This window comes from Phoxinus phoxinus, assembly GCF_949152265.1.
Source record: "Phoxinus phoxinus genome assembly, chromosome: 14".
NCBI lineage: Eukaryota > Metazoa > Chordata > Actinopteri > Cypriniformes > Leuciscidae > Phoxinus > Phoxinus phoxinus.
In genome coordinates this window covers 20272145-20291244 of record NC_136889.1, presented here as the reverse complement: position 1 = coordinate 20291244, position 19100 = coordinate 20272145, and the positions used below count along the sequence as shown (strand labels likewise).

At 37.8% G+C, this 19100-nt stretch overlaps 3 protein-coding genes across 3 annotated transcripts in view; 2 read left to right on the top strand and 1 right to left on the bottom strand.

Annotated features, from left to right (window-relative positions):
* The first annotated feature begins 1891 nt into the window (after nucleotides 1-1891).
* On the top strand, nucleotides 1892-5439 carry srd5a2b (steroid-5-alpha-reductase, alpha polypeptide 2b). The gene is made up of 5 exons (XM_079636111.1): nucleotides 1892-2462; nucleotides 2992-3155; nucleotides 3353-3454; nucleotides 3585-3735; nucleotides 3842-5439. The coding sequence occupies exons 1-5, from the start codon at nucleotides 2188-2190 to the stop codon at nucleotides 3906-3908; spliced, it is 759 nt and encodes a 252-aa protein (XP_079492237.1). The 5' UTR covers nucleotides 1892-2187; the 3' UTR covers nucleotides 3909-5439.
* A 4365-nt stretch (nucleotides 5440-9804) lies between these two features.
* On the bottom strand, nucleotides 9805-17857 carry mkks (MKKS centrosomal shuttling protein). Its single transcript, XM_079634839.1, has 4 exons — nucleotides 16197-17857; nucleotides 14810-14991; nucleotides 12466-12576; nucleotides 9805-10277 (listed from the first exon to the last, which is right to left on the bottom strand). The coding sequence occupies exons 1-4, from the start codon at nucleotides 17179-17181 to the stop codon at nucleotides 9864-9866; spliced, it is 1692 nt and encodes a 563-aa protein (XP_079490965.1). The 5' UTR covers nucleotides 17182-17857; the 3' UTR covers nucleotides 9805-9863.
* Nucleotides 17858-18069: 212 nt separating this feature from the next.
* The window catches only part of slx4ip (SLX4 interacting protein), a 42483-nt gene continuing 41452 nt past the window's right edge, over nucleotides 18070-19100 (top strand). The window contains exons 1-2 of the mRNA XM_079634838.1: nucleotides 18070-18329; nucleotides 18489-18527. Of these exons, the coding sequence (XP_079490964.1) occupies nucleotides 18501-18527 (27 nt within the window). The 5' untranslated portion in view covers nucleotides 18070-18329; nucleotides 18489-18500. The remainder of the gene's footprint in view (nucleotides 18330-18488; nucleotides 18528-19100) is intronic.

Sequence of the window (19100 nt, the reverse complement as noted above, 5' to 3'; positions counted from 1 at the left end):
CCGGTGGATCCGATGATGCAGACCGAGGGTTGATGGAGCTGAGCGACATCACTGGTGCAGGAGACCCAGGTGATGTCGCGGCGACGAGCGTCGTAGGTGGAGCCAGAGTACCTGAGGACTGGGGCGATGCCAGTGTGATCGAGGACAGAGGCGAGGCTGACGGGAAGGCGGAACCTGCTGCAGCCGTAGAGGTGGAGGGACGGAGCGCAGCGGATGGCCCGTAAGTCCGTGGCACAAGTGGTGTGAAAACTGACCAAGGGAGTGCCGGTGGGATGAGGGAACCCGGAGGAGCTACTAGGCCGAGGGTCCCTGGTGGAGCCAAAAGTGGGAGGAGCCAAGACAAAGCCGACAGGCTGACGAGCCGAGAAGGATTGAAGAGATCCGAGGCCAGAGGCGGAGCCACAGGATCCTCTTGCACAGGCGCTGCTGGTGGTTGCTCGACCTCAGCCAGTCTTCGTGAGCCCGCGGTGTTGCGGGCTCACTCCCCTGGGTCAGATCCACGCTGGGGATCCACTTCCGGGGCGATGGCAAGCTCTGTCCTCTTGTCCACGGGCTCTGGCTCAAACAACAAGTCTTTGACAAATGAAAATAAATTACATCTCTCCTGAGCCAGGATGATTATTTTTGCCCTATCGTCCATTTTGGGAGGTTTAGTCATCTGTCACAATACAAGGGTGTGTGCGTAACAGGCATTCAACACAAAGTTTAATAAATCCACATAGGCTAGAATATTCAAAGAAGGCAGATAAACACACTTAACGTGACCGAACAGAGAAAGAATGTGAGGGATCAACTTGTATAGCAAACACAAACGAGATTATTAAACAGCTGAAACCAATAACACAAATGAGGTGTGGGAAAACTGAACAAGGAAGACACGTGACAAATGAAAACAAACAAGTGACAATTGAAAAAGTCCATGAATAAAAAAACTAACAAAACATAATTGTGACAGTACTATTATTTCAATATTAATATTAAATAATATAATAATATAATGTAAATGTGAAGTTCATTTAGTGCACATTTGAGTGAAAATGTAAGGAAACCTAAATGGTGCCTCAAGCATCTTTTTATTTTTTACAGTCTGAGAGGAGATTTCCTATTGAAAAGTATTAATATGTATGCCAAAACAAACTCCCATTTACCTCAATGAACTGTAAACACTGAACTCAAAATAATGAATTGATTTAGGGTAAGCTTAAGTTAAACAAATTAGTTAAATCAAATGAACTTTTATGAATATTTAAAACTTTCTTTTTCTTTTGAGTACACTAAACTGACACATTTTAATTAATCTGAACTTGTTTCTTTTAATTTAGACAAACTTAAATTTAACTGTAATTGGGCATACTTTACAACAAGGTATCATTTGTTAACATTAGTTAATGAATTATCAAACATTAACAATGAGCTATATCTTCTTACAGTATTTATTAAACTTGGTTAATGTTAGTAAACAAAAATGCTCATATTCATGTTAGTCACAGTGCATTAATTCATGTTAACAGATACAAAATATCTTAAAAATGCATTAGCAAATGCTGAGATTAACATTAGCTAAAATTAATAAATGGCGTATAGGTATTGTTCATTGCTATTGCATGTTAACTAATGTACCGGTAGTTAACTAATGTTAATGTAACTGATTTAGAAGTGTTTAATGTTTAGCTATGCTAATTTATAAGAGTTTTTTGTAGGGTTACCATCATGGTGACGAGTGGAACATGAGCTTGGTTTGAGAACAGATGTTATGGTCTATATTGTCGTACTTATTGCTATGCTATGCTAATGCTGTCAAATCATTGCGTAACATTCTTTTGAACTCAAAATAAACAGGATTAACAACAACATGGTCTTCTTACTGATGAAAAAACAACAGCTAAGCCTCACTTACATGCTTGTGTTTTGATACCATTCCATCACATGAAAACCGATGCTCCCCACCAATGCATAAGTGGAAAAATCTCTCGCAATATGTTAAAAAAGGAAATCTGTTTGGAAAAGGCAATCTCACATTTCAGCAGGGTGCATACTGTCGCATGATCAGGATTCGGCTCTCCCTCTGCTTTTGGGGAGGAGCTGCTCTGAGACGCTGTGTTTGCAGAGCTCTGGTGAGGGGTTAAGAGGGGAGATACAACATTTAGGCTCAAACCTAGTCTGGACTTGGACAGATATTCAACCTCCATGCAGTGCCAGGAGCTCCTCGTGCAGGGCCTGAGTTTGGGGATGATCCTGGGTGGGGTAATGCACTTTATATGTCTCAGGAAGTCTCACGCTGCCTATGGCCGCTACGTGGACATCTCGGGCAGCTCCATGATGGTGCCCGCAAGGCTAGCCTGGTTCCTCCAGGAGCTTCCCGCTCTCTTGGTGCCCCTGCTTTTGATGCTGATCACGGATGGAAAACACAGCACTGGGAAACACCTGATGCTCTGGACCTTCTGCTTGCATTACTTCCAAAGGTAAGCTGTGTGCCTGAGGGGACAAACATTTTTACAAACAATTTTACAACATTAATGAAAGATCTCTAGTATAAAATGCAGATATTATAGGCCAGAGTGGATGACTGCATATAAATCATAGCAGCTTTATAATGTCAATGTCGACATGTCAGAGAGGTTTTGCTTCCATTACTTTTTTTTTTTTTTTTTGGTATGCAAAAGCTCAGTTACGAACCTGGATGTATTAGCTCACCCAGAACAAATGAGGAAAAAATAACCCTTAATCCGAAGACAAAAGGGAACGGACTGGGTGGAATGTTTTGGATTCCTGCTTCTTTAACAATCATGCTGTGCTGGCAATAAATTAAGGCTGCGGAAATGTAACATAATAACATTTGATTTGAGTAATTAACTGAGTTAAAAGCAGGTGAATGACGTGTGAAATGCTTGGATTTATGATTGTGAGCAGGTGTTCGCAGATACACAATAACAGTCGAAATGTAATGCACTGGCAGATGACCTGACGTACAAATAACATTCTGGTTTCCAGGAGCTGTATCTACTCTCTGCTGACCAAAGGGCGGCCGTATCCGTTCAACATCATGCTGTTAGGGATGGTGTTTTGCTCTGTTAATGGCTTCCTGCAGGCACACTATCTGCTGCATTGTGCTACATATAACAACACATGGCTTTCTGATGCCTGTTTGCTAGCCGGTAAAACTCGGTTACTGAAATAATTATTATAATAAAATTGTGTGCTTTTCAAAATTATATATATACATAACAATTTTTTTGCTTATCGTATTATCATTACACTTTTTACAATTAAATTGACTTTAGATCATTTGCTTGTTAATGTTTATATAAAGTTGTACGTTTATTAAACTAATTTTAAAACTGTATTTCTCTAGGCCTGATCATATTTTTCATAGGAATGGGAGTCAATATTCACAGTGACCACATTCTTCGCAGCCTGAGAAAACCTGGAGAAATTTCCTATAAAATCCCGAGAGGTATTTTAAAGTCTTTTTAATGTTAGCAACACTCATCATTCACTGTCTTTATTTCTGTCTCTATAAGCAAACTGCAATTAGCTTCACTGAATAAATGCTGAGCCGATTTATGTGTTTATTTTATCTGCAGGCGGCTTATTTGAGTATGTGTCTGGTGCAAATTTCTTTGGGGAGATAGTACAGTGGCTGGGCTACGCTGTTGCTACCTGGTCCTTACCCACATTTGCTTTTGCTTTTTTCACAATGTGCTTCATAGGCCCAAGAGCCTATCACCATCACAAGTAAGTTCACAAATTACTTACAGAACTTACAAAACGTCTTCAACATGTTTTCACAGGTATTTGATTGATTTAGAAAACTACACGTGGTTTCTCTAATGTGTTCCAGGTATTATCATGAGAAGTTCAAAGATTTCCCCAGATCAAGAAGATCACTCATACCCTTCATCTTCTGAGCAGATAAATGTAGTTGTGTTCTGACAAAAATAAAGGGTAGTGGGGGAAAACGCCCCCCTTAAGGAAAATGAGACATTACACTGTGAAACAAAACATAAATGTGACTAGAATTGCCATCCCAGTTTTGAGTGACTATGGCAGGAGTTATTCACCAAATATTAAAATTGCTCAGCCTTCATAATTAATTCGTATTTTGACTGAAAATATTTTTGTACAAAGGGTGCGTTCTGCCCCAGCGGTGGGGTAAAACGCCCCCCAAGGTGGGGTAAAATGTGCCCTTTCTTACCAACCAGTTTGCTTCATAGATCAACAGCAAAACGAACAGACTATAGTTTTTAATCTCTAAAAGTAAAAGGCAAGTAATGTATCAACATGTATTGATATTTATTTCAGGAATGTCCAACATTTTTAACATTTATATTTATACATAGGCCTATAACATAACTGAGCCTTGCAAACAAATATGTTGGAATGCATAAATAAATAAACAAACAAACAAACAGAAAACCCTAAATAAATATTAAACTTATAAATTAGTATATTTATGTAGTGAAATATATTAAATAAATGCATTAAAAGCCACTATGTTTTATCATTGGGTCACCTAACCACCTTCCATCAGAGCTAACTGTGCTAGCAAGCTAGCTAACTATAATGCTTACTTGAGGTAATTTTTTCATGTTGTGTTCAAATATTTAGATTTTACCACCTAGTTATACTGCATTAATTGGAAAACAAATTATTTGATAGACATAAATATGTTATTATTAGTAATTATGATAGAGAGAAACTATGCACCCTGGGGGGGCATTTTACCCCACAAGCTAAGACTTCTTTTTTTTTCTTTTCATGTTTTCACATATGCTCTCAAACTACAGACTTCACTATTCATCTATCATACATCACTGTGATATCATGCAGAACAATATTCTCTTAAACACTTGTTTACTAATATCTGAAAATTATAGCACTTATCATGTAATCCTCTTCTCTTCAAACACATCGCTGGTGTCAGCTTCTCCATAGAGATTTGTATATCCCCGTTGTCAACGTAGTGCATAGGAACAGTAAAAATGTATCTTGACTTTCTCTAATGGTTATTTTGGGGAAAATGGGGGGCGTTTTCCCCCACTCTACCCAATAATTCATATTCTTAATTGCTACAGTGTGTACACCTGTCCTTTTGGTTTGTTTACATTGCCTGATTTAGCATACATTAAGTGGGAATTATTGGCAGAAATAGGAACACTTTTCACTTGAATATGTTACCAGATTGTGTAATGGTTTTGACTTCCTGTATGATTAAGGATTATATAAAAGGACACTTTACTAAAACTTTTTAATTATTTCTACAGTATGTTATTGCAGTTGTTTGTATATTTGTGTGTTACTGTGTGTAACTTTTATATTACTTCCTCTATCCCAGCTTAATATGTAGAGACAACTGTAAATTGGTTGATTTCCTCAAAATGTGTAAACTGTATGACTCTGTGGTCCTATTAAAACATGAACATCTCAGCTATTCAAGACAATTGCATGATTTTGTGCTTACATGATTATCTGTTTGCTGAACAATGACATGTTTGGTGTTTACACCAATTGTTGTTTGAAAACAATCATTATTTTGCTAACGATCATAATTTTGGTGAAGCAAATAATGATGCATAATTTCGCTTCATATTTAAAGAAGAAAATATAATGAACAGAAAAATTTAACCAAATGTGTTAAAAAAAAACATTTCTGTTAATCTAAAGTGGTTTAAGGTACGCTATGGCCCTCTGTTGGTTAAACAACAAAACTGCATGCATTTTGCAGAATAACATTGTTTTGGTTGTGCTTCAGATCTGCATGACTGTGCCAAGACTTTGCAGTGAGACATGTTGTACGTGCTACAAAAAAGTAGGTCTGCACGATGAATAAATTTATACCACACAGTTTTGTATGTGTGTGAGACAGAGATGATGGTTTTTCTGAAGCGAGTTTGTTGTATGCTTGTTTGTGTGTTTTTTCTATGATCTCTCCAATATTTTACTAGTGGTGGTTGTCAATTACAGGCATGTCTGTTGAAAAGAATGGCCAATCAGAGGTGATAACTGTAGGTTTTCGTGGGAGTGAGCTCACTTTCTGTAGGCTATTAAATATAATCATTTAATAATTTGAAAAAGGTTTTTTGTTTGCCATGCAGAGGACCAACGTCCACGTATACTGCAAAGTTTTAGAAGTGACAGAGGCATTTAATACAGGAAAGAATCTGCAAAATTCTTCCGTAAATTACTTCCGTAAATCAAATTGATATGACTGAAAGTGATAAAGTAGCAACAGACGGCAAATGAGCAAATGAGTGGTCCTCTGCGGCTATCTACTGGTTGTAGTGGTACTTTTGTCATCTTCTTTTCAAAGTGTTTGTTTCCCACTAGATGTCAAAAATTGTCCACCAAAGCATTGCACGATCCCCTTCGAGTCAGTCTCTCAACATTGCGTAATAACTTGCGCTTTGGGGAAACACCTTTCTCTGAAATTGCTGAAGCCTGATTGAATCACGCTATTTCAATAGCCAATGGCGCTTAAGCACTCTAACGGTGGGCGGGCCTAGCTGCAATATAGGTAGCGCAGAGCGGAAAATTATCTTAGAATCTTTCTCCATAACTTCACTTTCACTTTGGAGCCTGCTTCGCCGTAGACCTGCGCGAGAAGAGCAGACAATGCGAGACGCAAACTCCTCCTGTGATCCGGTGAATCAATGAGATGTAACTTCGAGGATGCCGCCTGTGGGATGGGCCCAATGAGTTTCTGGACTTGCACGACGACTCTGTGTTGTGCTTTCGCCCACCGCGAAGCTGTGCTTGGAGGATCTGATTGCCCTCCTGTGAGGACCTGCCTATCAAGATTCTCAGTGCGAGGCTCGCTGTTGTGCTCAACGGCAGCCTGTCAGCAATCATGCCACCCACTCCAGAGAGAGCGCGAACAGCTCCCTCAGGAAGCTCTGCTGGTGAGTTAACACCAGCCCAGCGCCCATGTTCTCATCGCCCACCAGAGCCCCCGGTCTCCTACACTAAGCACCGCCTCTGCCCTTCTTCTGACATGCGGGACCTGGTCTCTTTTGGCTATGGAGAAAATGACACGATGTCCACCAACGACTCAAACCCAGGTGCCTGGTCTGAGGCCCCACTCCAACTTCTCTGGACAAGGATATCATGAATATTCGAATGGAGTCCGTGGCCAATATGGCCCTGGAATGGTCAGTCCCAGAGCCAGTGAAAAAGTGGATGGACGGGTCTCAATGCAGACTGCCAGTCAGATGCCCCGCAGAGATCCCCCTGTGTGAGTAGTAATGCGTGTAGTGTGTGTGTGTAGTTCGGTAGAATGAAATGTCCATATTCCTTTATATCCGCGGGACTCGTGTTGCATGTGGCGCTGGTATAGGCTAACGTTACGTCTCTCATTAGCAATTGCGCCCTGCTTCATACCACAGTCATGTAAAAAACATCAATGTATTCACTCATCCATAAAAGATCCATCAGCTTGACGACAAGATCCATAATTCCGCTTAATGCTTTGTGTCATCAATATAGGCCTTTGTTATGGTAAGAGGTTAGCGACCCCTGGCGGCAAAAAATCCTACATATTGTACCTTTAATGATATCTGTGCATCATTAAATGTGAGCGAATGTTAACTATTCCTTTTAACTCTTAATGAAAATAACGTCAAAGTTAGTTAGAAAAATCAAATGTAACAATTTATTATGTCAGGTAAATGTATCATACCAATTACATAATCAATTCAAAGATAAACATCAAATGCTCTGGAATAAAGAGAAGAGATGCGAACCTGACATACAGGAAATACATGATGCTGAAGTCTTTGAGGTCCTTCAACATCATGAGCTGATCTGAGGTACAGAATGCCCCGAGCCCTCTGCTGCATTTCATTATATAGACATAACCTCTTTCACATGGAAACATCTGTTAACAATGGGAATTTAAATTCAGAGTTGACACCTTTTGGGGGTAGGAGACCGATTGTAGGAGATCATCTTCCTTCATGTTCTAGTTATCTCTAAACTCTTAAAAACCTTATGTTTTACTTATTTGGAAAGGAGCCATTTCAAATGACACTAAACATGTATAATACTCGACGATAATCATTCACATTAAACCATATATATTCTTGTGTGAGTTTTGGTGATCTCAACATGAGGGGAAAAGAGTGGGGGATGAGGGGAAGAAATGTAGATTAGGATGATTTGGAGGTGAGACTTTCGCACAAGGGTGAGTTCAAAATGTTAATTTCCTTTGTTCTCTCACAGAGAGCCCTCTCTTCAAGTTTTTCCAGTCTTACAGCTTCCAAGAGAGCACGTTTCTTCTCACCTTTCCCCCTGTGAGTTGCAGCAAGTGCAGAGAAATGTTTGAATGTTGTTTTACAAAGGGTTGTAATAAACAGAAAAACAAACAATATCAGAGCTCTTTTCCTCCTCACCACTGGAAGAGTCACAGCAAAACATTTGCGTCTCCCATCACCACAGTGGTGTTTCGTTCTTGAATGATCGAGGTTGAGGTCATTTTCAGCGCAGTGGCCAGCCTCTCCACTCCAAGCATGCTCCATGATCCTGAGCAGACTCACAATTCTGATATTATGAATCACAATTGCGACTAAGTTTCAGTATTTAATAGCCAAATCAACAGCAGTTATGTTTATACTGGAAAGGATTTGAAATCAAAGACTACACCTAATGTGGGGAACTACACGTACAAAACACACACTCGTTGTTCTTGCTTGCAATATATGATTTCCTAGAGTAGTTCTATGTAGTAATCTAGCAGATGTTGTTACCCTTTCAGTCACTGCACTAATTACAGGAACATTACCCCTGAAGCAACAAAAGGCACAAATACGATGACTTAAGCAGGACCTTTTGCCACACCTAAGTACTTCTTAGTAACCACAAAACTTTATTTTGCTTAAAGGTTGTATCAGTGATTTCAGGCCCAAACATAAATGATCACATTCATCTAATCTTTCCAAACGATCCACTAGCTGCCTGCCCCATAAGCAGACCGTCAAAAAAATGCTTCGACTTTGCGTGCAGCCGTGCACGAGCGCAAAACCTCACAAGACCCACTCCCTGTCCGTGATTGGTTGGAACACTATTTATTTTGGTTTTGAGTGGTTGGTGAAACCAATTGTTTTTATGTGCAGATCTCAGAGCCTAGGCTGCCTACAGAGACGTGTTTTTTTGACGGCCTGCTTATGGGGCGGGCAGCTAGCGGATTGTTAGGAAAGAGTAGATGAATGTGATCATTTATGTTTGGGCCTTTTTTGGGCCTGAAATCACTGATACAACCTTTAAAGGTGAACTATGCAGGTTTTTTACCTTAACTGAACAGCTTCGGAGTCATTGGAATGGTTAAATGACTTTTTTTTCGGGTTGAATGGTGGTCGTCTCGCAACCCCCTATCGCCTGTGAGCGGAAAAAACACACTTGTAACTTTGGGCTGGCGGGCCGGAGGCGGCAGCGTCAGGAAGTATCAGGTCTCGCGATGTAACGAATTGCTTTACGCAAAAAAAAAATCTACTAAAATTCTGTCATTATTGCGCTCCGCTCCCTCACGCTGTTCGCACCCGAATGAAGAAGACGTTGTAAAGAATGTTGCGAGCAAAAAGCGAGAATACAGCGAAGAAATTCCTGAAACTGCATAGCCCTGCTTTAATTTAAAAGTTTGCAGATTTGGCCGTTTGAATATTTGCAAAAAGTGCAGATCACTGACACTAGCAGCATCAAATAAGACTTACAACTCTGTGCTCTTCATATTTTGGTTTTGGAGGTCTAATGTATATTTAATGTGTACTTTACCACATGGAGTTATGAAGAAAAATGAAGTCTCAGAAAAATATTTGATTATAAAATATATCAAACCTAGAATCTTTATTTAAGCACAGTTCATTCATCAAAATTCAATTGATATCCTTTATTATATATTTGACATCAAGAACAAAATTAGCCATCTCGACCGCCACATTCAAAGCATTGAGCTTGGCAGAAAACGAATCTAATATTCTGGGCTGATTGTCAGTGTTTTCCAGGAAAACAGGAGAGAAAGTGTGGCACGCTGAATTTAGTGGGGTCTTCTCCAAGTCGGATCTGTCTTCCACCAGACCACAGCCACAGGTTTGCCTAGCACTGGTTCGGGGGTAGATATCCGAGACCCATCGGTGAGCATATGTCAGGTCAATGAGACAGTCCTGCCCGTCATGCTCTAAGGAAAGAGCCACAGCGTGCAGAGAGCTGCAGAATGCCTTGACTGCCATGAGAAACTCAGAGTGAGAGACGCCCAGAGCTGCAGCTGTTATTGTGGCTGTGGACTGATTCTGTGAAGTACAATGACAAAACATTTAATATCGCAGCAAGCAGAAATTACAGGGCACACACTAATAGAGTCAAAACCTGGAAGACTAATTCACCAGTGGTTCCCTTGACATTTTCCTGTGTTTTTATAAGGAGGTTTTTCAATTTATGAGTAAAATAAAGTCTGTGGTAAACCTAAGTTGACGATACTTGGACGTTTTGTTTTACAGCGTAAATTACACACACTTACTCCCCAAACATTCTTATCTAGTAACTTGTTAGATACAAGTTTAAAAAATATATAAAAATAAACAAATTTTACGTTTTCCATATGGGTGTGTTTAATTTACGTTGTAGAAAAACTTATGTTTAACACAGATCTTATTTTACTCATAAAATTATAAAAAGTCATAGGAAAATCTTGAGGGAACCACTGGCAAATTAGTCTTCCAGGTCTTTACATCATCCACACTGTGGCATTAGGATTGTAAGGTTAAGCAGATGTAACACTAAAGAGCAAGCGGGACTTGAGGTCATAGATTATAGTAGCCTACTCTTAATGACACCTTTAAAATTAAATGGTTGATAGAGTTTTTGAAGAATAGAGAAAGTCTTTGCAATGCATTTCCTAATTATACATTTAATACTCTTTGTTGAAATCCAATTTTTCTGTTGACAAAACTCCTGTTAAATTGGCCAGTTTTCACAGACAAGCCCTGCTAGCATTGAAATTGGTGTATAAGCACAATTAATTCCAATGGATATTTGTTCTCATATACAGAATTTCTACAAAACAATTCAATTATCAGTTAAACCAAGTTTGCTATTGTTCTTGAGGTAATTCCAAAGAGTTTTAACAAAATTAAGGAACTGTCTTACAAAATACTTCACAGAATTTATCCTGCTAAGCATGTTTTGGAAAGATTTAATCTTAATATTTCATATATACCAGTGAATTTTGTGCACTGGAAAAATAAACTACTTTGGATCTGTTTTTTTCACTGTATGTACTCAAGATTATTTTAAAAAGATTTAGAAACCTTTATTAGTAGAAAACTGAAATGTATGATAGAATTTTGTGTATTTGATGTGCTTTTTTATACTAAGAATGACCATTTATATTAAATTATGACAATTTGTAAATAAGTTATTTATTTATTTATTTTTGTTAGGAAAAAATACCATATACATAAAAAGAAGTGGGCTCAATGCAAACCAAATTTGTAATTTTAAAAAAAATATCTTTAAATTAAATGTAAATCTTTTGGAACAAACAAAAAACTAAAAAGTGCTGAAAACATGCAATGCTTTGAAAGTGGATCCCATTTCCTGGCAGCTAATGTTAATGTGATAATATGAATATGAATATGTAATACCTCTTGTTCTCATGGCATTGAATTAATAAAAAATAAAAAAAGTAAGGTTGAGCAGATTTGTTTGCTCATAGCTCCCCTAGTGGTCATTTTAAGTAGGTATGAGTAGATTTGCCACTAATTAATAATAAAAATTAAACATAAATATAGGTTAAATTGGCATATTCTAATTTTGCGAGAACTGGTCTGAATATGAACTGAGCTAGTTTTTGTGAAGATTCAAAAAATCTTGTCTTCTGTGCCAACTTTTGACCAGCATGGCCTCAAAATATTAAAGCTCCAATTTTTTTTAGTACAACCAAGAACAACGTTTCAACCAGTTAGGTCTTCATAACGTATTTCATCAGGTTGTAATAATATTTTTAATTTATTTATTTTTAGCCAATTTTGGTTTTGGATGTTCACACCAATTTATCTTCTCTCTTTTTTTGTTGTTAGTAAAAAAGTAGAATTTAAAGTAGAATAAATTGAGAATTAAAAACTAAAGTAGAAAATTAAGACGTGGCTTTCTGTGCACTACGATGTGTGTCAGTCAGCGCGAGCACCGAATTTAGTTTTATTTCACTGCTTATTGTGCTTAACACTTTTTAACATTTTTAATACGATCTGAGAGAGGCATATATATGTACATACCGCAATATACACGATATAGCAACAGACATTTTATACCGTGGTAACGATATACGTCGTCATTCCACCCAGACTGAATTACACAGTCAAGAAATGCATAATGCATGCATCTTTTCATAACATTTTGACTAGTAAAACTTAGTCATCTAGTAATTCATGTTGTAGAAATGCAACTGAAAGTGATGTGTAACTCAGTGGAACATAATACCATGTGTGTGATGTGGGTGGCCAGCAGTGTCTCTGTGCAGCCTCCTCCAGGCAGGGCGTAGGGCTCCCTCAGAGTCAGTCGCAACACATGTTCTGCTCTCTGGCATGTCATCTGTCCAACAAATGAAACAAATGTTCATCATATGAGAGAAGTGAAAGAGGGGATTCATGCAATAAGTTTGAATAAATAAATGTGAGTCCAGTGAATCTAGAAAGTAATTTGGAAAATTGGAACGTAAAAATACAAGGAACAAAATAAATAGCTTGGAGAACTGAGAGGAAAGAATGCACCCAAAATAAACCTGACAGAATGGTACGGCACAACCAGGGATTATTAGTAGAGCGGGGCAATTCATTGAACCTTCATAAAATACACTATATTGCCAAAAGTATTGGGACACCCCTCCAAATCATTGAATTCAGGGGTTCCAATCACTTCCATGGCCACAGTTGTATAAAATCAAGCACACAGGCATGCAGACGCTTCTACAAACATTTGTGAAAGAATGGGTCGCTCTCAGGAGCTCAGTGAATTTAAGAGTGGTACCGTGATAGGTTGCCACCTGTGCAATAAGTTCATTCGTGAAATTTCCTCACTACTAAATATTCCACGGTCAACTGTTAGTGGTATTATAAGTGGAAGCATTTGGGAACAACAGCAACTCAGCCACGAAGTGGTAGGCCACGTAAAACCACAGAGCATGAGAGCATGCTGAGGCGCACAGTGCGAAGAAGTCGCCAACTTTCTGCAGTGTCAATAGCTACAGACCTGCAAACTTTGTGTGGCCTTCAGAATAGCTCAAGAACAGTGCGTAGAGAGCTTCATGGAATGAGTTTCCATGGCCGAGCAGCAGCATCCATGCCTTACATCCTCAAGTGCAATGCAAGGGGTCGGATGCAGTGGTGTAAGGCACGCCGCCACTCGACTCTAGAGCAGTGGACACGTGTTCTCTGGAGTGACGAATCACACTTCTCTGTCTGGCAATCCGATGGACGAGTCTGGGTTTTGGGCAGTTGCCAGGAGAACGGTACTTGCCTGTCTGCATTGTGCCAAATGTAAAGTTTGGTGGAGGGGGGATTATGGTGTTGGGTTGTTATTCTGGGGTTGGGCTTGGCCCCTTAGTTCCAGTGAAAGGAACTCTTAATGCTTCAGCATACCAAGACATTTTGGACAATTTCATACTCCCAACTTTGTGGGAACAGTTTGGGGACGGCCCCTTCCTGTTCCAACATGACTGCGTACCAGTGCACAAAGCAAGGTCCATAAAGACATGGATGAGCGAGTTTGGTGTGGAGGAACTTGACTAGCTTACACAGAGTCCTGACCTCAACCCAATAGAACACCGTTGGGATGAATTAGAGCGGAGACTGCGAGCCAGGGCCGTTATTTGTTAATACAGATAGCGGTAAGTTTCACAGAAAACAGCATAACATGGATAAGGAAAACAAAAAAGAAAATCAAATATGAAAAAGAAGGACCAGACGAGACAGAAACACAAATTGATAGTTTACTCAAAATTGAAAATTCTGTATACTCTCCCTCATGTCGGTCTAAACCTGTAAGACTTTCATTCATCTTTAGAAACAAATAAAGATATTTTTAATATTCGCCTATTATTTCTGTCCATTTATTGAAAGACATAAAAGTAATCCATATGATTCAGGCTGTTTTGGAAGCTCAAACGTGCGCACAAGCGCAAGAACCAATGAGGTTTCCTAAGGGAAACCTAAGGGCATTCTTAAGGGAAAATTACACATAAGGTGCTTTATGCAACCGGGCACAGGCCTTCTCGTCCAACATCAGTGCCTGACCTCGAAATGCGCTTCTAGAAGAATTTTTTTTTTAAATTCCCATAAACACACTCCTAAACCTTGTGGAAAGCCTTCCCAGAAGAGTTGAAGCTGTTATAGCTGCAAAGGGTGGGCCAACTCCAAATTAAACCCAACGGATCAGGAATGGGATGTCATTAAAGTTCATGTGCATGTTAAGGCAGACGTCCCAAATATTTTGGTAATATAGTGTATCTGTGATGATTTGACTGCCGATATAAAATTGCGTATTGTGAATATTGCGATGATTTTAATGCAGCTTTTATTTGGCCATTATGTTTCCTAAAGATCCTTTTTTTTGTCTCATGACTTGGGATAATGAGAGCATTAAAACAGATGTTTTTAAACACATCTAAGACATATGTTTTCGTAAGCTTGATTCAATTAGGTGAATTGTTTCAACCTGTGTGTTTAAATTAATTGGTGTAAAACCTGTTATTGGTGCATTTAACTGAAAATAATTAAAATGATTAAATGAACGCATACAAATCTTGACTTTAACATGTTGGACAAACCTTCAGTTCTTCAAGCATAGTTTCATTTCTGTGGCAAAGTACCAAGGTGCTAATTGCAGCATCTTTAGGAGGAAGAAGATGGAGCAACTCTCTGGATCCACATGACTGGAAACACAACCCTCTAACCAGACCGTAAGCTTCAGCCGGGACTGGAGAGCAAGGAGAAGCAACAGCCTGAGCACCTGAAATTAAAATAAAATGAAGCCTCTAAGAATGTAGACTGACATTTCTTTTCAATACTATTGTATTGCACAATGATGTTTTATGATTCACTGTAATTTAATTACTTTTCCCTTGAAAAAGTAAAATAAGGGATTACTCTTAATTTTTCTGTAATTTAATTACATTTACTTCTGATGTAATTGCATTAAATACAGTACAGACTACAATTTTATATCAAACAATAGTGGATTTAACATCAACATTTTACGTCTAATTATAAATTGTATGTTTTGAATTTAACCTTATCACTTTAAATACTTTGGTCAGTTCAATAATAATTATATTTATTTTTAAAGAATTAAAAGAGCAGTTTCATGTCTATCCTTCCTTGTATTGTTCAACCGGTCGAGGTTGATATTGGATTTGTAATGTAATACTTTTAAGAGAGTAATTAGTACAGTAATATAATTACACTGGTGAAGATGTAATTAGTAGCTAGTGGTTAATTACTTTTTAGAGTAACTTACCCAACACTGATTATAACCAATAAATGATTTAAAAAAGGCATGGCTTTAAATAATAACAATCACAAGCAAATACATACACTACAGTTGAAAAGTTCATTCATCAACAAAAGTACTTTCTAAACAGTAATATTGTGAAATATCATTATATTTTAAAATATCTATTTTCTATTTTTATTATGTTTTAAAATGTAATTTATGTCTACGATGGCAAAGTTGAATTTTCAGCATCATTACTCGTCTTCAGTGTCACATGATCCTTCAGAAATCATTCTAATAAGCGGATTGGTTGCTCAAGAAAAAAATCTTGAAAATCAACATTGAAAACAGGTGAGCTGCTTAATATTTGTTAAAAAGGTGACCAATTTTTTCATGATTAAAGTACAAAAAGAATGGCATTTATTTAAAATAGAAATACTTTTTTACATTAAAATTGTCTGTCACTTTAGATCAATTTAATGTGTCTGCTGAATAAGTAAGAACGCTAAGTTGAAATTGTTTATTTAATGTACTTGAAAATGCGTATTATGTATTTCCATTAAAAAAAAAAACGTTTTCATTGAATGTTAAGTTTTATTCAGAAAAAAATACTAGTTTTTAAATACAGTCAGAGCTGGAAATGCAACTTAAAACTATATTAAACAATTTAGAAAACAGCTATAAATTCATATATAACTCAATTCCATTACTATTCAAAATACCTGATATCTGGATAAACGGCTCCATCAGGGCAAGTCCAAGCCTCTCGATCACCACCACTCCATGTTCCCTGAAGTAGTGCTGAAGGACTGGATGTACTACTTTCTGACAAGCAAATAAGCTCACTTTGTCCTTAACAACTTGTTCCCCAAGCTTCAGGAGCTGCTGAAGAAGATCAAATTCTGGGTCCACTCCCCTATGAATCTCCAATATTACATCTCCAACCTCAGACATATCACCTGACAGTGATGCACTGAAAACCACCACTTTAAATGGACCAGATCCCAGTCTCTTAAGATCTGCAAGTTGAAGCATCTCAGGGACATCCACCAGCAGTCCAGGGAAAACAGAAGAATCGCTCACCGGTTGGCCCTCAATGCCGATGGTAACTGTCCTTCCAAAGCAGGCCACACCAGGAGAGTTGCAAGGGATTGAATACAGAAAGGCCTGTGCGATCAGTGAACTGATGTGCTGTGTCTCCCTGCTATTCAACATGCAGGCTGGTTTGCTGGTGATCATGCTGCGGGCCAGGGCAACGAGTGAGTCACAGCTGCTGAAGTCTACCGAGACCTTACAACCATAAGAGTCTCCTTTAAGATACACGTTGCATTCTTCCACAAGGCGTTTGTATGACTTGGCTGCAGCAACTGTTCTTAGGTTATATTTTTGAGTATTTTCAATAAGTCTCAGCATGAAAATCCCCATAAACAGCCCACAGTCGCTGTAACATGCGGTGTGATGTTGAACAGAAGTTGAGATGAGTTTGAGAAGCGGCTCAGACATATCTACTCGCTTGAGCAGCGCTGTGGAGGTTGAAGTGGTCAAGACGTGGCCCCCAACATTGTTGTGTATTTGTTTCAGTCTGCCAGTAGGTCCATAGGCAGTACTGAGTATATTTCTCAACAGAGCTATCTTTTGGCAGATGTTATTGTCGGAAAGTGGTTCATCTGTGCACACAGCAGGTTTCCTCTTACAAATGCGAGACATGCTGTGGTTTCATTCAGAGAAACTCACAGAAGGTTATCGATACAGGTCAGTTGCTTTGTAATAACACTTAGAAATTAATAGATCACATGCGTAATAGTACAATATTATGATTTTATGTAATGATTAATCAATTTTTTAGTAGCATAATATCTTTGATTTAAACCAACATCAAGATTTCAGGTTAACATGTATATTAAAGCATACATGAGAGTGTATATTTAAGGTAATTTTTTAAAACCTTTTTACCTTTAATAGTTCATTTTAAATAGCCCTGTGGCGTGACTAATTATTTTATAAATAGTCCATAGACAAATAATATGAGGTCATCAAAACGGATTACGTAGTTACAAAACAATTAGTAAAATGCTGTTTTGGAGTTAAGAAAGTATTTTACGTCAACAACCTATTAACATAATCTTACTAAACATTATCATACTAAAATGACTTTATGGCATTACAGAATTATTTCATATCAACTCTTGTGGCTGATTTGTAATCAAAAACGCACTCAATAGCGTATAAATGCGAGGAGACGTGTAAAATGTACTTTACAAGGCTCGTACATTCCCCAAAGTTAAGCTTATTGTTTAACGACCGAACCAAAACATAAGAAAGAAAAACCAGACCGTACGACAAGCAGCAGATTGTGTTTACGTCTTACATGCTCTTATGTGGTAACCAAACATGCCAGTTAAAAATTATTTAACAACAGACAACAATAAAACAACCATTGGCTTTTACATCGCGAACATTACTCATTCAATGCGGAACTACAATTTTGTTAAGATATATAACATCATGGATATTTCGCAATTTACGAATAACGATCATGACTGTCCGGCAAAATATGTAGCCTCCTATATCCGACTGCGTCTCTATGACAACTGTACGCGCTGGGGTCCTGACATGACAGAGCAAGTTTCAAACCATCGGCGGGAGAAACTGATTCAAGCTTCTTTCATTAACTTTATTTTATCTTTATTTTGGACTAATTTTAATTGCAATTATTAATTTTATATGGCCAATAATATCTAATCGACCCAGAATGTCATAAGAAAAGCATGTGAGCGCTATTTTACCACCATTCCTGCTTTGTGTTTTGATTTGGGCTTTTCTTCAGCTCCACCAGCTGCTTCTGTCATAGACACGTGAGTATTTCACTCTAACTTTAGCAGTTACTGATTTGGATTTCATCACTGTATGTTCTCAGCATTAAAAATTATTTAAGTGTCATTAGATGTGGAGATTTTGACCAATTCCTTTGTTGTTTGTGGTTGTTCAGCGCTTTCTCTTTCATTTTTTTGCAGTTGTTCATCAGAATGAAATCCTCTAAATTTGTGGTTAAGGTATGTAACTTAATTTAGACGTATTTATTTGATCTTTTGGTCAATGCTGCAGTGTTTTGTGTTCACGTTATCGTTTTTAGTGTGATTAAATGTGATTTTCTGCTGCCACATGTGAAAAATTAAAGTTGCAAATTTTAATTGCAATTGAAAGGTTACAGATATGAACAGTAATAAATAAATAAAATAATTATTTTGTAATTATTAAGAGGGGCATACGGACAACACAAGAGGTTATAAGAATTAAACCACAATATAACGTTTTGTCAATATGAAAAATTAAATCAAGGATGTTATACGTTTTCGAAAAACCTTGAGTTTCAAGGTTGGATATTTTCTTATATAGTCGAAACTTTTTATGTCATTATTTTGACTTTTATCTAATCATTTTAGACTTTTTAAATGGCCTTTTTGTCATAATTTCACATTTTTATGTCATAATTGTCATAATTACTTTAGTCATAATTCTAAATCTTTTACTTTTATCTAATCATTTGGACTTTTTATGTCATCGTTTTGACTTAAATTTTTGACAACCACATTATGGCTTGTGTTATAATTTAAACTTTTATGTCA